Source organism: Eublepharis macularius, chromosome 8 (assembly GCF_028583425.1).
Source record: "Eublepharis macularius isolate TG4126 chromosome 8, MPM_Emac_v1.0, whole genome shotgun sequence".
Taxonomy (NCBI): Eukaryota; Metazoa; Chordata; class Lepidosauria; order Squamata; family Eublepharidae; genus Eublepharis; species Eublepharis macularius.
Window position 1 is genome coordinate 45,817,369 of NC_072797.1, and position 17,710 is coordinate 45,835,078.

The 17,710-nt window shown below is 42.8% G+C and overlaps 1 protein-coding gene across 1 annotated transcript in view; it reads left to right on the top strand.

The window, feature by feature from the left end:
• VCAN (versican) overlaps positions 1–17,710 on the top strand; it is a gene marked incomplete at its 5' end in the record, with an annotated part of 158,903 nt that overhangs the window by 102,101 nt on the left and 39,092 nt on the right. The window contains one exon of the mRNA XM_054987095.1: positions 6,728–6,810. Coding sequence (XP_054843070.1) covers positions 6,728–6,810 — 83 coding nt within the window. The remainder of the gene's footprint in view (positions 1–6,727; positions 6,811–17,710) is intronic.

The following is a 17,710-nucleotide window of genomic DNA, read 5'->3' on the forward strand; positions in this document are numbered from 1 at the left end:
AAGGGGCCTCCAGTTCCCTTACTGTGTCAACTGTGGCTGGCAGATCATGATGGAGAGAGAAAATTTCATCTGCAAAAAAGCTCTCCAAAGCCTTGCAGCTAATAGCCAAATTATTAATTTGGCAGTCTCCATGAGAGAGGGAGACCAAGGATCAGACCACCTGAAACAATTTTGCTGGACATGAAATCCCTCTTTGCTGCCTTCACAGCTACCTCATAGGCTTTCATAAACACTCTGTAAGATGATCTTGTCCCTTCACCTCGATTCCGCTGCCACACTTGCTCAAGCCATCTCAGTTCCTGCTTCATCTGACATAGCTCTTCCGTATACCAGGGAGCCAGTCTAGCACAGGAATGGAGAGGGCGACGCGGGGTGCTTTTGTTGATGACTTCAGAGAGACAGTCATACCAGTCCCCCACCAGCTCATCCAATGAACTGCATCGGATTCCACAGAGCATCCTGGAAACTCATTGGATCCATTAGTCTCCGTGGGCAAGCATAAATTAGCTCGCTGCCTTTGCGGGGGGAGGCTGGTGCTCCCAAATGAGCCTTCAGGACAAAGTGGTCCAATCATGGCACCACTTCAACGGCATCAAGGTCCACTTGTATCTCCATCCCAAAGATCAAATCTAGTGTGTGGCCTGCTTGATGCATAGGAACTGAAACAACTTGGGAAAGTCCCACTGCTGCCATGGATGACACCAGGTCCAAAGTGTGTACAGAGGCAGCATCATCAATGTGGACACTGAAGTCACCCAGGACCAATAACCTGGAGTGCTCCAAGGTTCAACTTACCACCACCTTCAACAGGCTCAATAGGGTAGCTGCTAGTGCGCTAGGCAGTCGGTACATCAGACAGATAGCCAAACTCTCCTCAGTATCCCATGTCAGGCCAACACAATCAATGCCAGTAATCTTTAGTGTGGGGAGAGACCTGAAGGACAAAGACTCTCGAATGAGTATCGCCACCCTTCCCCTGACCATCCATCTGGGACTGGTAAAGGACTGAGAACCCGGAGGGCAGTTTTTTCAAGGCAACTGTTTCGCCATCCCTCACCCAGGTCTCAGTCACACATACCAGGTCCGCATTTTTTGCTGCAATATAATCTTGCAGTGTTTTGGTCTTGTTATTTATGGACCTGGCATTACAAAACAACAATGCCAGAGGGAGGCATTTCATCTTTCTAGCCCCACAACCAGCATACCTCAAGATGGAGTGCAGGTTGGAAGGACATCGAGCCCTACCATGTCTCTGTAGCCTTCCTTTCCAGCCCAATGCCCCACCATTATACCTCTCTCTGGAGCACTGGGATCCCCAGCCCCACCCCGGCCTCCACCATCACACTCATGGACTTCCCCACTCTCCACCCCATCAACTAATACACGGCAGTATAACAAGCTAATATATACAATCTGAACCAACATTTGGTCTTAATTACCCTCAATACCTCCCACCCCCCACTCTCAGCTACCAGACATAATTTCCAGTTTCAGCCCCAGTTAATTACAACATAATACAACATGTACTCAGTTCATCTCTCCAATTGATATACCATGATTATACAATCATTTCATATCTACAGTTAACAATAACATAGTAGGACCAGGGACAGAGGATACCATCTCAACAATTCATTCTTATCCTGATAGCAAATCTCCAATGGCAACCTAGGGATTCTTGGCTGCAGATGATGGTCATGCCACAAGCCAATCAGATTCATATAAGAGATCAACAGTTTTGTTCTAGTCCGACAAACAGGACAAGACAACCCAATTTCCAGAGACAGCTGGCAGGCCCACAACTCCAGTCTCCTCCAAGCCTCCTTATGGCCCTGAGTCTATAAAGATGATCCAATTGCCCCCACCCCCAGTTGGAAGAAAGAGACAGTTGGAATTATGGGCCGCTTTATTAAATACAACTTCAACACTAAACTGCAGCAAAGGCAAACTGGCGGTACAGGTCAAGCCATGGGGTCACTCCAGGACCTCCGCATTGATCTGCCTGGGCCCCACTTCCCCGGGCTTGCACCATTCATAGAATGGTCTGGACCCAGCCGACCAGGCAAAGGGTTCCCCCCATCAAGCTCCTAAAGCCTCAGCCATACAGCATGAGGGAAGGACTTGCACCTGGGGTTCCCTGGAGGCGGTCTGGACAGGTGATGGCAGCCATGAAGCATACCCTCCTTCTTGACAGACGCCTTTCCCCCACCTATGGGGAAATGCCAAAGGGGTGCTCACCAGCCTACTCCTTATTCCCAACTTTCTCCTGCCAACGCAAAAGGCCAAGTCTCAGCTTAGGTCTCTGCACCCTACAGGTGGCCTACTGCCAACCTAAGCCCTTGCCGCAGGTCATCTATGAAGATGTCATTGCCAGTAACTGACAGGTGAACCCCATCGTCCCTGTAAAGGGTGGCAAGTGTGGCCTTAATCCTAGGGTGGGACAAATATATTCCTAACCGCCCCCCCCCCCCGCTAACACCTTCTGAATAGCCCTATTGGCCCTGTGTCTAGCACAAGCCATACCCCTAGGGTCAAGGGTCTCCCTCCAGACCTGACGACCAAAATATAAACACTGGGCCAACGGGCTTTGATTGCTCTCAAATCGGCAATCACCTGCAAAGATAGGGCCCTGCCTTTCATTAAACCAAGGTCATTACCACCCAAGTGGATGACCACAATATGCGGAGGAGGACCTGTCTTACCTCCAAACAGAAGATGCAGTAACCCTGCCCCAAGGCATCGAAGGCCCTGCCAGCTGCGCCATTCCACTGTGGCACTGCCACCCAGCCCAAGCTGAGATCCAACCAGCGACTTCCTGGCATGGGTGGCCACCCAGAACACCATACGATGTCCCACAATGAGGATCCGCTTCCTCTCCAGGCGACCTGCTGCATCTAGGAAAATAAACCAATCATTACACTTTTCCAAGGAAGGCAATGGCCGAATGTAGGACTGATAGGCAGACAACATCCACCTGCCTACCCCCTGAATGGCCGCACCCGGATATCCCATAGCCGCAGCCGTGGAGGCTGCCCCAATCTGGAAGGAATGGGTACTGAACTTAACACCTGACAACCCCAACTGGTGCAAAGCCTTGGACGTCACTGTCCAAATTTGGTAATGTGTCAGAGGGGATAAGTCCTCATGACAAAAAAACACCCCCTGGCCATCACCCCTCACCATGACGTAACATTGGAGGGCTTTAATGGGGCACAGACCCTTCTCCTTGCAGAGGCCCAAAATTAGCTCAGCCCCCACTTGTCTCTGATCAGACTTGGAATGTATAATCCTGATAGACACTGTGCCATTGCTGAACTTAATATCCTGGGCCCACAAGGCACAACTTGATACATCCCCACATGACTATATAACTAGCTCACTAACGCGCAGGGCACCAACAAATGCTGTCAGCGCAGCCGCATAGAAGAGTTTTATTTCAAAACTCGAACAGCGTACTAATCCCTAGACTGATCCCAGACCACGAAGAATGGCAGGGGAAATAGGCTGTCTCTCATCCCTAGGAACTACCGACTCCTGGGCCCAGCCCTCAAGCATCTTACGCACCTGAAAATCACCAGTGAATTCCAGTAAGCCCCGAGCCTTGCTGACAAATGCCAATGCTGCAAGCGGCCCCCTAATCGACTTGACAGCCAAACCCTATGCTCGCTGAGACACACAAAAATGCAGCAAATGCTCAGCTAGGATAGACCACAGCTGGTGCAAGCCAGCCTCCACCTGAAAACTCCGGAACTGTCCTACCACTCATACATAAGCCTTTTGGGTGCTGGGTGCAGTAGCCAGCTGGATTCCTTTGTTCACTTCGTATTCTCAAGATGCCACAGCTCTGGGGGCATTCTGGCTGGAAGACTGTTGGCCCCGGGGGCTAGGCTCCAAAAACGCTCCATCTGTTGGTGAGACAAAGCATCCGCCAATCCATTGTCAACACTTGGGACATGCCTAGCCCTAAACAAAATATTTAACTGAAGGCATTTCAATGTGAATGCCCAAACCAGCCACATTACCCTGGCAGACTTGGAAGAGAGGGAATTAACCATCTGAACAAACTCCAAGAATGTAAGATCCCTAACTAACTCACTAACCAATCACTTAGCAGGCCACTGGTCAGCACACCAGTGCCCCCTGAAGTAAACACCAAAGCCTGTGGATCCCAAGGCGTCAGAAGACACATGCAACTCTGCACCCATCAGCAGGTCCTCCCTTCCAAAAGGTAACACAATTACCTCAATGTCTGCCTGCATGCCCTACGCAGCTGATGGGGGGGGGGCAGAAGTGATGACATAGCATCACACAACCTGCACAAAAAAGGTCTGCTGGGGGCAACCGTCTTGCACACAAAGTTCAAATGGCCAACAAGCTGCTGAAGTTCCAACAGGGAGGCCTTGCCTTTACCCCTAAACTCAGCGAGGCGCTCCCTGATGCTATCAACCTTCTCAGATGATTGAAAGGCAACCCCAAAATAGTTGAACACTTTGCCTTCATCGATCTTGTGACCATCTATCTGCCACCTGTGCTTTACAAACCTTCTGGAAAATACGAGCAATTTTGTTTTGGAAAAATTGATGGTTAAGTGCTCTTTTTTACAGTACAGCATAAGTGCTTGGAGGGCTCTTCTCAACCGTGCTTCAGTATATGACAAGATAGCAGTGTTGTCTGCATTTAAGAGCATAGTATTTGGCCTATTCGCCATATTTGGTGGGTGTAAGTCAGGCTTGGATAGAATCTACACCATCAAATTTATATAGAAGTTGAACAATAATGGGGCAAGGATACACTCTTGCTTAACTCCTTTCCTAACTGGAACCTTATGGGACAGTTGTCCTTGTGGGTTACATCTCACTGCCAGATAGTTGTTTTCATATAATGTTCGTATAAGAGCAAGGAACCTACGAACTATTGTAGAGTCTTTGAGTTTTAGCCAGAGTCTATTATGTGAGATACTGTCACAAGCCATCCTGTAATCTACAAAGGCTACGAATAAGACCCCATGTGGTCTGGCTGTGTATTTCTACACCAGATGTCATACGACCAAGCATTGGTCCAGTGTAGAGATGGGCATGAACAGCAATACGAACCAAAAAAAGCCATGAACAGCCCAATCTGCTGTTCGCGAGCAAGCTGTTCATGAGGCCCCATTCCCAACAAACGTGTTCGTTCCAAGCCCTCTTTGTGGCGTTTGTCAGCCATTCGTAAAGCCAGACAATCTGACGCCTTTCTGTCACTTCAGAGGACAATGAGGACTATGTCCCCTGCAAATTTGGTGGGTATTGGGCATTGGGAAGGTCAGTTTGTAACCCCTCAAAGTAGCTTCCAGCAGACAGTCCCATTTTCGCCACTGTGAAGAGAAAATGACATGAAAGGGGGAGACCCATGGACTCTCCCCGGCTCAAGTTCAGCTAAGTCCCAAGGGTGCTGTTCTGACTCCCATGAACCTCCAACTACGAACATGTTCGTGAACATGTCATGTCCCTCCATGTTTGTGAATCCCTGTTCGTAGATAGCAACAAACAATGAACATCGTGTTCGGGTTTTTTTCCTGTTCGTGCCCATCTCTAGTCCATTGTGAAATGATCACTTCTGAATCCTGCTTGCTCCTCCAGTAAGATGTTCTCCCTCTCCACCCAATCCTGTAATTTCCAATATAGGTGTCTGGCATATAGTTTACCCACTACACTAAGCAGGCTAATTGGCCGGTAGTTAGAAGGGTCAGATCTCACTCCTTTTTTATATATGGGGATGATAACAGCCATGCCCAATTGCTGGGGATCTTGGCAATTTGATCAATATAAGTAAAAAGGGCTGCAAGGACTGGGACCCACCATTCAATATCTGATTTGATCAGCTCAGGAGGAATCATACCTTTCTCAGGGGCCTTCACCGATCATATCTGAGCTACAAGTCTCTGCGGCTGACACTGGCAGCCAAGGTGGAAGATTATCCATTTTAACTGAAGGGCCAAGGTAGAAGATTATCCATTTTAACTGAAGAGCAGAGTGCTTGGGTAGGCTAGGCAGCATATAGTGCAGAAAAATGGGCCTCCCAAATTTTAGGAGAGATCTTACAAGAACATTTTGGACCCTCTAAATGAATACTTCCAGAGTCAAATTTCCAGAAGAGAGATGGGTCTTTAAGTTTAGTGGCCTTGTTGAGCTGGACCCATGCCAATTTTAATGCTTCTCTCTTTTTCTTTTCTTTTGCACATACTTAAGTGCTATGGACCAAGTACTTATGTAGCATGAACAGTACTTGTATAACATGCTCATTCATAAGCATCTCATTTTAAAATGTGCGTAATAAAACAGAAATTATAACTAGAAAAGGCTGCAGTAGTAATCATGGATACATATTTGTCTATAGATGAATTATTGGTCTGATATAGTAACACCATTAAGTTTTAATTGTAACAAACTGCTAAAGCAGGTACTCCCATATAATTGCCACTGCTTGGTATTTTATAGCTTACAGCTCTCTGATAACAGGAAAACGTGAGGTCAACACAATTTATAGAAACCATCGTTTATAGTTTATAGAAACCTTCAGGGGCAAAAATGGAGGAGGGAGGGCTCTGCATATATTAACTTGTCTTCTGAGTGATACTTTAAATACAAAGCAAAACAGGAAACTTGATTCAGTGTGTGAAAATGTTTTCTTTTGAGACAATTCCCATTTATAGGAAAGTTTGTAAAAAATATTTCCCTACCCTACACAGGTATTGGGCATGACTATCAATGGATTGGCTTAAATGATAAGATGTATGAGAATGACTTCCGTTGGACCGACGGCAGCATATTGGTAAGAAACCTATACATTATTTCTAGATTTTTTGTTTTATTTGTGACATTACTATTGAGAAATTAACAGTGGAGTAATGTTCTCTCTAACAATCAGCCAGCCAGTTCTTGTGTGATAGGGTGCTTCCTTTTTCTAGTAATTGTAATCCCTAGTATGTGATAGCGGTGGATTTGAATCACATGACATGCCACAACAGGCATCAGCACAGACTCTTGTCTTGTTCCTGGTTCAGACCTTCAGTTCCAAACCATTTCTTTGTCCTCTGCCCCTGGAAATTTCAGCTACTTTTCCCAAGGAAGTCTATGGCTTAACCCCTTAGCCACGATACAGGAAACGCAAAGCATGTTTGTTAGACAAAAAGGTTACATAACAATTTCTTATATATGTATTATTTTTCTTTGTTCATTTTTCTTTAATTTTTGTTCTCTTCTATTTCTCCTTATTCTTTATATCTTTTTCTTTTCTTTCTCTTTTCCCTTTTTATTGGGATTTTAAACTTATTAATAAAATAAAAAGTATTCATGCAAAAAAAAAGGTTACATAAGCATTTTTAACATAACTGATCGCCTTCATCCACCAGTCCATCTTTTCTGTTATTTTCTATATAAATTTGAATTGTAAGCTCCTTGAAGCACTAAAAATGGGGAACAAGACGGTAGCCAAAGTCAAAGTCAAAAGAGTTTATTGTCTATAGCCATAGGCCGTCACAATTCACCAAACATTGACTAATAAACAATTAAATCCCTTATCACAGTTTGTATAGGTTACTAAAATTAATTAAAAACAATACAGTATGCCAAACTATCCCAGGAGTCACGAAACAGCCTCATTCAGTACCACCTCAGATCTTATCTTTTTGGCTCCGAGTGCAAACTGAGAGACTCTATAGGACACATGATTATCAGTGTCAGATGATAACAAAAACACAATCTTCTTGATTTCAGAGTATGTGTTTGTCACTGATAGGATTCTAGCCAAAAATTTAGCTCTGGGTACACTATATAATGGACAATAAAGTAGGTAGTGGGAAAGGTTCTCCACTGTAGGTAATCCACAAATGCAGGTGAGATGTTCCATGGGGGTAGTGTCTTTTTTCCCTTGGAGCCTTTAAATAAGTTTTATAGGCACCCCCTGAGAATACTTTAGGCAGTAACCTTGTCAGATGACCCACCTGCAGATTGACTCACAGCAAAGGAAGGGAGAGTGGGCATGAGTGCACTGCCCCACCCTTCTGCATGATTGCCAAGTCATCTGCACGATGTGAATACTCAGAGGAAGTGCCCATGTACATGTCCTTTCCAAACATTTGCACTGAGCAGATAAATCAGCAGTAATGGGAAGGCAGGGGGCATGGCCATCATGCTTGTGCCTGCTTGTTGCCTGGACAGGACCATACTGTAATTTCATAGGCTTGGGGATTAGATCAGAAGACTTTTTGGTCTCTTCAGATGCTCTAGCTCAGCATTTCCCAACTGGTGGGTCCCAACTTAAAGTGGGTCATGGGGCCTTTGAAAGTGGGTTTCTGGCTTTTTCAGATGTATTGATTGGTGTATGCTTTGTGTGTGTGTTTTCTTAAGTAGGTCACGTACCAGCAAATTTGGACTTGTGGGTCACCATACCAAAATGATTGGGAACCACTGCTCTAGTTCTAGTGAGCAACTTAAAATCTAATAGGAGATTATAGTCAAATTCCCAATCAAGCATTTGTCTCAAACAAATATCCTGATTTCACTGATACTATGTCCCAGTGATGGTGTCAAAGGTAAAATTCCAAAAAGATTGGCAAGTGAAGCCTCACTAGCCAGGATAGAGAGCTGCCACCAGCCTCTTTTAAACAACAGCTTAAACCCAAGAGGCAAGCCTGAAGCCCTCTGGGTGCTAACAGGCAAAACATTGCAGGCTTGATTCAAAGAACAAATAACTATGTAGCTTATGGCAAATTGGCCAAGCTACTGGATTCAGACTGAAGCCACAACACTTAATAACTCCATGAAAATAAAGATAAAGAAAATTTATTAAATAAAATGCAAATAGCAGATAAAGAAGCAGAGAAGTGTGTAAGAGAAGAAAAAATAAGTCTATTTAGCTAGGCTAGCATACACTCGCAAACCTATTGTAGATATTACCTTTTAGCAAGTTTCAGAATCCAAATGGGAACCTTCGCTCTTAGGTCCAGAAATCCAGAAAATAACAGCACAAAGGTTGCTACTAGCAACCAGTGGCACAGCGTTCAGAAGCAGGGGCAAAGGTTCCTTCTGGAGTGTTCCCAAGGAGGTGGTGGGAAGATAGACTAAAAGTCAACTTTTTAAAGACTGGCTGCCTGCAGCATGTCCAGATAACTCAACCAATCAAAAAGGGCTTAACCTGTGATGACAAGCCCTGCAGTAACTCATTCTCACAGGTGAAAAAAAATTAATTACTCCAGCCCATAGCAAGTCTGAAGGCTGGTCCCAGCCTCCCTTAGGCCTCTGTCCTTAAGAACTCTTAAGACTCTGGAAACTGACAAGGCCAACCAGCCTTAGGATTCCAAAAGGAGGGTGGGGGAAGTCTCAAAAGCCTGAGCCAGAATGTTTAAACTGAACAAGAAACAAATTAAATAAATGAGCTTCTTTACAATAATAATGTTGATTTTGTTCACCGCTCTGAGCGGGAGAGTGGTATATAAGGGCAGTTATTAATTATTGTTAGAAACAGGAGTAATAAGAGTGAGCATCTAACCAATGCCTTATGCAAGTTAGGCCTTGCAAAATGCATCCCCTCAAGGGGCTCCACATAGTTCTTTTTAAGTGCACTGGTCTGTGGTATTCATAGAGTGAAAGAAGTGAATTAATAATAATAATAATAACATTCAATTTATATACCATCCTTCAGGATGACTTAACACCCACTCAGAGCAGTTTACAAAGTATGCCATTATTATCCCCACAACAAAACACCCTGTGAGGTGGGTGGGGCTGAGAGAGCTCCAGAGAACTGTGACTAGCCCAAGGTCACCCAGCTGGCTTCAAGTGGAGGAGTGGGGAATCAAACCCGGCTCTCCAGGTTAGAGTCCTGTGCTCTAATTAATTAGGGTACCTTCCAGTATACAGATGCTTTGAAACTAGTTGTCTCATTCTAAATGTCGCCTTGCTTTGCATAACAGAAAACATGTGTATCAAATTAGGGAGAATAACTTCAACTCACATAGCTGTCCTTTTGCTTTAATATGTGTCATAAGCTTTTCCATGCCTAAATGCCAACATTCTTCTTTGAGAGATGCAGGTGACCCACAATGTTAATGCTGTAGTCAGGACTCCAGGAAAACATCTGAGCCTTGTGTTGCAGACTGACAGCCATAGGTCATTTGTGTACGGTGCTGCTCCAGAAAGAATTCACTGTAAAATCTTCCTTGATGGGTTATCTCTTAAAAGATTATCTCTTTTGTCACTTACTGTTGAAGGGTCTATTTCAGATTTGCTGCTTGCTTCAAGTGACAGATTAGAAAATGGAAGGCTTTCTCCAACTTTTATTGCCGCAATGCTTTATTGCTGGAACAACTGGACTTTGTTGCACCTAGAGGCACCATTTCTCTTGAAACATAGCAGGAGAGATCCTTTTCCTATCCAGGACATCCTCCTACCGCACTTCTCATATTTCTGAAAGCATAGCACATTCTGGCTGCATTCTAGACTTGACTAACCATGAATAGCATCATGATTATCCAAAGATGCACATTGGTTTGTACTAGGTTCTCCTGGATAGAAACTTTTTATAAAAGAGATTTTGAAACACGGAATTTGTCTCAAACTGTTCATGCCAGTGAAGAGTTACCCATTTTAAAATGTATCCCCCATTCATATGTACATTAAACTTACTTCCCACCCAGAAAAAAAAATCGAGTTTCAGAGAATAGGGTGGGGATGTGGCTCAGTGGTAGAATATCTGTTTTGTGTGCAGCAGGTCCCAAGTTCAATCTCCAGCACCTCCAGTTAAAGGAGCTTTTTATGTAAAAGATCTCGATGTGAAACCCTGAAAAGCTATAGCAAGTCAAACTACACAATACTGAGCTTCATAGACCAATGGTCTGACTCAGAATAAAGCAGCTTCATGTAGTCACAATATTACTATTTAATACCCAAATATACCAAATGATGGAGAATTTGGCACTGATTAACAGTCCCTAGGCCCTTTCTAAAACCTGCTTGGACTGGGTAAATAATTGGCTCTCATCTGCCCAGTAGAGATGGGCACAAAACGAACCATGGAACAAAATTCCATCCGGAATGGCTGGTTCGTTTGAAGCAAAACGTGTTCCTTGAGACCACGTTTTTCTGGAACAAACAAACTTTTCCAGCCATTCCATGGCCGGTTCAGAGTTTCACAGACCCTGCCCATCGGCTGAACCCAGTGCAGGGTCTGTGAAACTGAGAGCCCCGGGCAGCAGGAGAAAGAGGCTGCCATTTCCACAGACCCTGCAGCTGAACCCAGTGCGGGGTCTGTGAAACTGACAGCCCCTTTCTCCTGCTGCCTGGGCAACAGAAAAAAAGGGGCTGTCCGTTTCAAACGCCCCACACCGGCTTCAGCAGCCAGTGCGAGGCGGTTGAAATGCCACAAACCAAGAACCACGAACCAGTTCCTGAACTGGGAAAAGGTCGAAAGTTTGTGGTTCGAGGTTCTGTGGAATACTACGAACCATGAATCATGTGGTTCGGGTTTTTTTTGTTCGTGCCCATGTCTACTGCCCAGTCCTCTCGTCTAGAAAGCAAGTGTTTGCTATATAATTCGGCTGCAATATGAAGCAAGCTTATGGGTCTGTAATTTTGTGGAACTGATCTGTCCTCTTTTTTTATGAATGAGGATAATAATACTTAATTTCTAACCGGAGGGAATTAAATCAGTGTTGTTAATTTGTATAAAGACTCTGGCCAACACTGGGGCCCACTAGTTGGAAAAGCCTTGTATAAGTCTGGCGGAATCAAGTCTTCTCCAGGTGATTTGCCAGAGGTTAGTGAAGCAATAAGGCCTCTAATCTCAGCTGCTGAAACAGTGTCCCTTTCTGGGAAGTTCGAATGGTCTACAGGAATATTTGCTTGCTGTTTTACGTTGCTTGCTGTTTTACGTGAGAACTGAAAACATCATTAAAATATAAAAACCACTCCCTTTCAGATTAAAATACGTCATTCGTACAGAGAGACTAATTTCCAGAAATGAGCTTCATTCTTTTCAACAACAGCTCGTTCTAACTCCTTCCAAAGAAGGTTCACATGCTCAGTTTTCTTTTGTTCAATTAGGTTTTTATACTTAGATCTAAGATTCAGAAATTGTGATATCGATGCCCCCTCTTTACTACGTCTGACTTGCCTCATAGTGTGGACAAGAACCTTTTTAAGCTCTTTGCATTTGTGATCATACCAGCTGTTTTTTACAAATGGGGCAGACCTGGTAGGCCTATTATGTATAAAAAGGGGCCTGAGTTGACTGTTAATATCATCAAAGATCTTTATAGCATCAGTACTGGGTTGAAGAAGGGTTGATTGCAGTGAGCTCATCTCTAGGCTCCTAAAAGTTTGAGATAGGACATTAAAAGGTTTTTCTGACCACCTTTGACTCCTAACACAAGTTGTAGAACTCTCTGTATGATCTAGAGCTAGGTTCAAGAATGCATTTGGATAAAATAATGTGGGAAATTAAATAATGGGAGATTGATGGTTCAAATGTTAAGATGAACTCCAACTTTCAAGCCAACTGTAATAAAAGTTACCAATCCTCTACTTCCACGTACCTTTGAGCTGGAATGGGGAATGCCCTATACCCTTGCATAAAAAGATCAAGATTCTGGATCCAGGTTTCCTGTAAACAAAGTATATCATGATGACTAGATAAAAAAGTTAAGAAGTCAGAATCATGCAGCTTATTATTCCACTCCCACACCCCAAATTCCAGGATAAAATTTTTAATTGTCATTTGGCATTAGATAGGTTATTTAAATCACCCTCTGGGTCCAGAAAAACACAGGGATTCTTATATGATAAAACTTCACCCTGGTCAATTTGGTTACTTTTGTTGATGGATTCTTGAAAGTTGATGAGTGCCTCTGTTGGTAACATTTGCAATTCAATGTTTGTAGGAGCTTTTGACGAAAGCTTTTCAGATGGGACCATCAAAATTGTTGCTGATGAATCGCATTCTGGGCAAGTTTTGGCCTCTTGGCATGGTTCCTTTGAGTTTGAAAGCTTTAACCTTATCCAGTCTAATCTTTCCAGTATTACTGATTTCTCTGCTTCTAGAAGAACCAGGAAGGAGCTGATTAGATCTTCTTCAGTTGAGTTTTCCAAATGTTGATTTTCGGTTCTACCTTGTGTGTCTTGGGGAGCTTTGTGGAAGACGGCCTTGACTAGTGCTCCTTTTTTACAAGTGGTTGTAGTAACCCTCAGAAGAAAATCTTCCATTTCTGCTTGGGCTTTGGCTGTTTGCAGCTTGGGGAGCAGGGGAGATGCTATAATGTTCTCAAAGACCCTTATTGGGAAAATCCCTCTGGATTCAAGAAAGCTTTTTTGATGGAGCATCAGTGAAGGTACTTTTGAAGTGCTGAAAATCAACAATCTCTGTGTTTGATTCAGGTTATTCAGCCTTTCAACTGAGTGTAGATCTATTTGGGTGCAGCTCTCCAGGAATAGTGATATTAAATGGTTAATAGCTTGTTTTTTAATACTCCGATTAGATGTCTGGCCCTTGTATTGGCAAATACTGAGGCAGAGCCTGTATGGTTACAGGGTCAAATTATACTATCTTCTGTTATCTTTTAGCTGTTTCAGGTCCATGTCTACTTTATCTCTTTCAGCCTCAAAATTATAACAACATAATAATAATATTTGATTTATATACTGCCCTTCAGGACAACTTAATGCCCACTCAGAGTGGTTTACAAAGTATGTTGTTATTATCCCCACAACAAACACCCTGTGAGTTGAGTGGGGCTGAGAGAGCTCCAGAGAACTGTGACTAGCCCAAGGTTACCCAGCTCGCTTCAAGTGGAGGAGTGGGGAATCAAACCCGGCTCTCCAGATTAGAGTCCCATGCTCTTAACCACTACACCAAACTGGCTCTGCTCCACTGCATCCTGATAAGCTCATTGGCCTTATCACAGTCCTTAGGAGTTGATCAAGTTTGGAGTTGGTTTGCTTGAGCATGTAAAATATAAGGTCTACTGTTTGGGCTGTCAAAAGAGAGAGCTCTTTCAAAGCATGATTATCTCCCACTTTACTTCTTTCTTCTTGAGAAATATTTTGTGGTAGATTGTCAAATTCTGCACTGAGAGTTTCCTCCAGGTTTGCAATATCTGCTAGAGGAGCATAACGATAAGCAGTTGGGAAGCTGAAAGTTGCAAACTCCTTTGGAGTAAAATAGTCACCAATTATTTTCTGTTTGCAAACTGGGAGTGTAGCTTGATTCTCAGGGTCACGTGTTCTCTTACTGAGACCTATCTTTTCAAATCTTTTTTTAACAGGAGCTTAATACTGAAGTCAGTTTGTGGTATCTTGACAGCGGAAAGCTGTGTCTTTACAGCTGAAAGCTCTCAGATACTGAGTTTAGCAAAAGTCAGTGGAGGACCCGAAAGCCAAAAATTAGCTCCTGTAGTTGATTACCCACAGTGGCAACCTGGTTTCCCTGGCTTGTTGCAGATGGAGAAATTCAAGATAAAACCTCATTGCTTATTTAGCAGATAACAGATGTTTTCCTATAGTTTCTTGAAGGAAAAGGTAGAATTTATGAGGCATGTTCCCTTTATGAGAATTGAGAGAGAGTGGAAGCAATTAGATAGAATAGGAGAAAACACAGTTAACTTGTGGAGAGACATGGCAGAGGCTTTCATCTTTGCAATCCCCCACCTATCACATCTATGTTGCTAATAATTTCTAAAATCTTTGTACATTTTGCATATTATTACAGCCCTTCATCATATCTTGTATTCCAAGTTATTGACACACTCTCTTTAATGTCAGGATTTGAGAATAGTGGCAGAGACCAGCAAGTTTTTCACTTTAGAGACCAACAAAATTAAGTTATCTGAAGAAAAGAGCTTTGACTCTCACAAGCTTATACACTGAAAATCTTGTTGGTCGCTCAGGTGCTATTGATTTCAGTGCATCTACCTATCTGTTTAATGTCTCACTCTTCTTTGTGGTATTCAAATTTAGAACTGGTACTTCCTCCCTAACAGCCAGTCTCAACATTTTATTACATTCTGGCAGCCCAGTTGTTTTATAATGATTAGACTGTGTGCTAAACATAATTGTGTGCTAAACGTAAACGTGTCTTTGTGTGTGTAGGTTTTATGGAGGAAAACTAAAGCCAGTTTGGTGTAGTGGTTAAGAGCGATGGGACTCTAAAGTGAAGAACTGGGTTTGAGTCCCCATTCCTACACTTGAAGCCAGCTGCGTGACCTTGGGTCAGTCAGAGCTCTCCGGAGCTCTCTCAGCCCCACCCACCTCATGGGGTGATTGTTGTGGGGATAATAATAATATACTTAGTAAACCACTCTGAGTGGGTATTAAGTTGTTCTGAAGGGTGGTATATAAATCAAATGTTATTATTTTTATTATTAAATGTAAATAAATGTAAGCCATGGGTACAGAGACAAAATGCCAGTGACTGTCAGATGCAATCAGAAGAAAAGGATAGTTGTCTGAGAGCCCTGATTGTAGGCTTCCCATAGGCATCTGACTGGCCACTATGGGGAAACAGGATACTAGACTGGATGATGAACCATTTGTCTAATCCAGCATGTACTTATATTCTAATATTAGTAAGCAAGCAAGCAAGTCAACAAATAATGAGTTGTGGAAACCTTAGCAAAATATTTGCTCAATTTAGTTAGCTCAGATATCACAACAACATCTTCATGGTCTTCCTCCATCTCATCTTCTTCCCTTCATATAAACAGAACAAATCAATCTAAATCTTAGAAATGTCCACAGCAAATTAAAGAATTAACTTTGGGCTTCAGTACACATTTTACATGAACTCAGGAAGCCCTAAACTTTCTCATTTTGTCCATTTAAGGACATTCTTTTGCCAGGAATTGGCACAACTTTTTTGTATGGAATTTTTTAAAACTAAGAAATATTTAAGTTATCTAGTCCAATTTTTTTGCTGACCCAGCATGCAATGTAACTAAACAAGTTTGCTAAAAAGAAAGGGAAGGGGAAGGGAGAGAAAGTCCAAAATACCAACAGCTAGGCAAATTCTATCAGGGCATTGAAGAACCATAGATTAGCAGTTTCATACCAATCCAGAATCTAAGCTCCAATTATAAACATTGTTTTTGTCTCACATAAATTGAACTGTTCTCCAGTTCCCAGATCCTACAAGCAGATTATTCTTTATTGGGAAGGAAAGAAACATATAATTGATCTCTGCAAAAAAGTGATCCAAGGTTAGAGGATAGAAAATAATATAGATGCTCAATGTGGATTTGGAAATATTTAGAAGCACCAAATAATGTTATATTTGGAATAGTTATGAATATCTCTGAATCCAAATTTTATTGTTCTGGATATCTAGAATGATTCCTAATATTTGAACTCCACTGATTTCTCTGAAAGACAGGCTACAGTGAGGAAGAGGAATATGAAACTTATTCCTCAGACAGCTTGGCCTGGCTTCTTGAGAAAGGAAACAGAAACATTCTCCAGAAAAATCTGGCACCAAGGGTGGTGGGGAACAGAGAGCTCAGTCTCTCTTGATTGGTGTTGCCATGGTTTTACCAAGGGAGGGGGAATCTGATGAGAGCAAAGCTTGTGAGTGATGTTTATCTACTATTAGGGCCAACCCACAAGTGACAAATGACACTTGAATGGCAAGTGTATTCCTCCCTGTTCACTTGCCCTCCACTTGCTCTCCACTCAATCCACTTGCTGTTTAAGTGTCATTTGTCACTTGTAGCTTGGCCCTTAGTTTCAGGTGCACTTATCAGCACTTATTTATTATTTATTTCATTTATAGTTCACCTTTTCAGAGACTCAAGGCGGATTACACATCTTGAGTCAGTATAGTCAATTTCAAAGACATTTCAATGAACAATGGAATAGGCTATATACATGCACATTTGCAAAGATTACAACTGGCAAAAATCCAATATGGAGCTGAAGACATGCTGAAACAGAGCATAAACTAATCTAAGAATGACATATTAAACAACATGGGAACTACCAAGTATTGTTTACAGCAATAGTAGACTCTATGGTCTATCATACTTACAGCAATAGTAGTAAAATCGGTGGTTCCTCTTGATCCCTTTACTGATGGATCTTTTTGAGACCACTCCCTTTCAGTACAGCCCTTCTATCTGAGTAAAAAGCCCTCTTGAACAGTTCAGTTTTGCATCGTTTGCAGAAAGCCAGGAGAGTGGGAGCTTTCCTAACCTCTTCAGGTAGACTGTTCCATAAAGTGAGTCACAGAGAATGGATGTGTATGGGCATCTGTTGATTTTGCCCATGTGCAAAGTGGCACAGATGCTAGAATCCAGATGTAGTCCTGTTTTGTAGGAATATTCTTCAGTATACAAATGATAATTAGACAGGATTGTTGTTCCGACCTCTTATTAAGATATTCACTGTCATATAGCAACAGGAACAAACAATAGCTAAAGTGCTTCATTCAAACATTTTAAAACATAAGTCTGGAATCCATAATCCTCTACATGGATATTTCATACAGCAGCTGATGAAATAAAGCTCTTAAGTGGCAGCCATTCCAGCTTTTAAGATGGCATGGGGAGCCCCTCATACCTCCCTGCCCCACTCATGTCCCCTGAAGGATCAGACCCCTACAATGTTTTAAAAAGTGAAAATCCAGGCTTTATAATGGTGTTGGTGGACCAACTATGCTGGCCCTGAGAAAGCATGTGAAACAGAAGCTT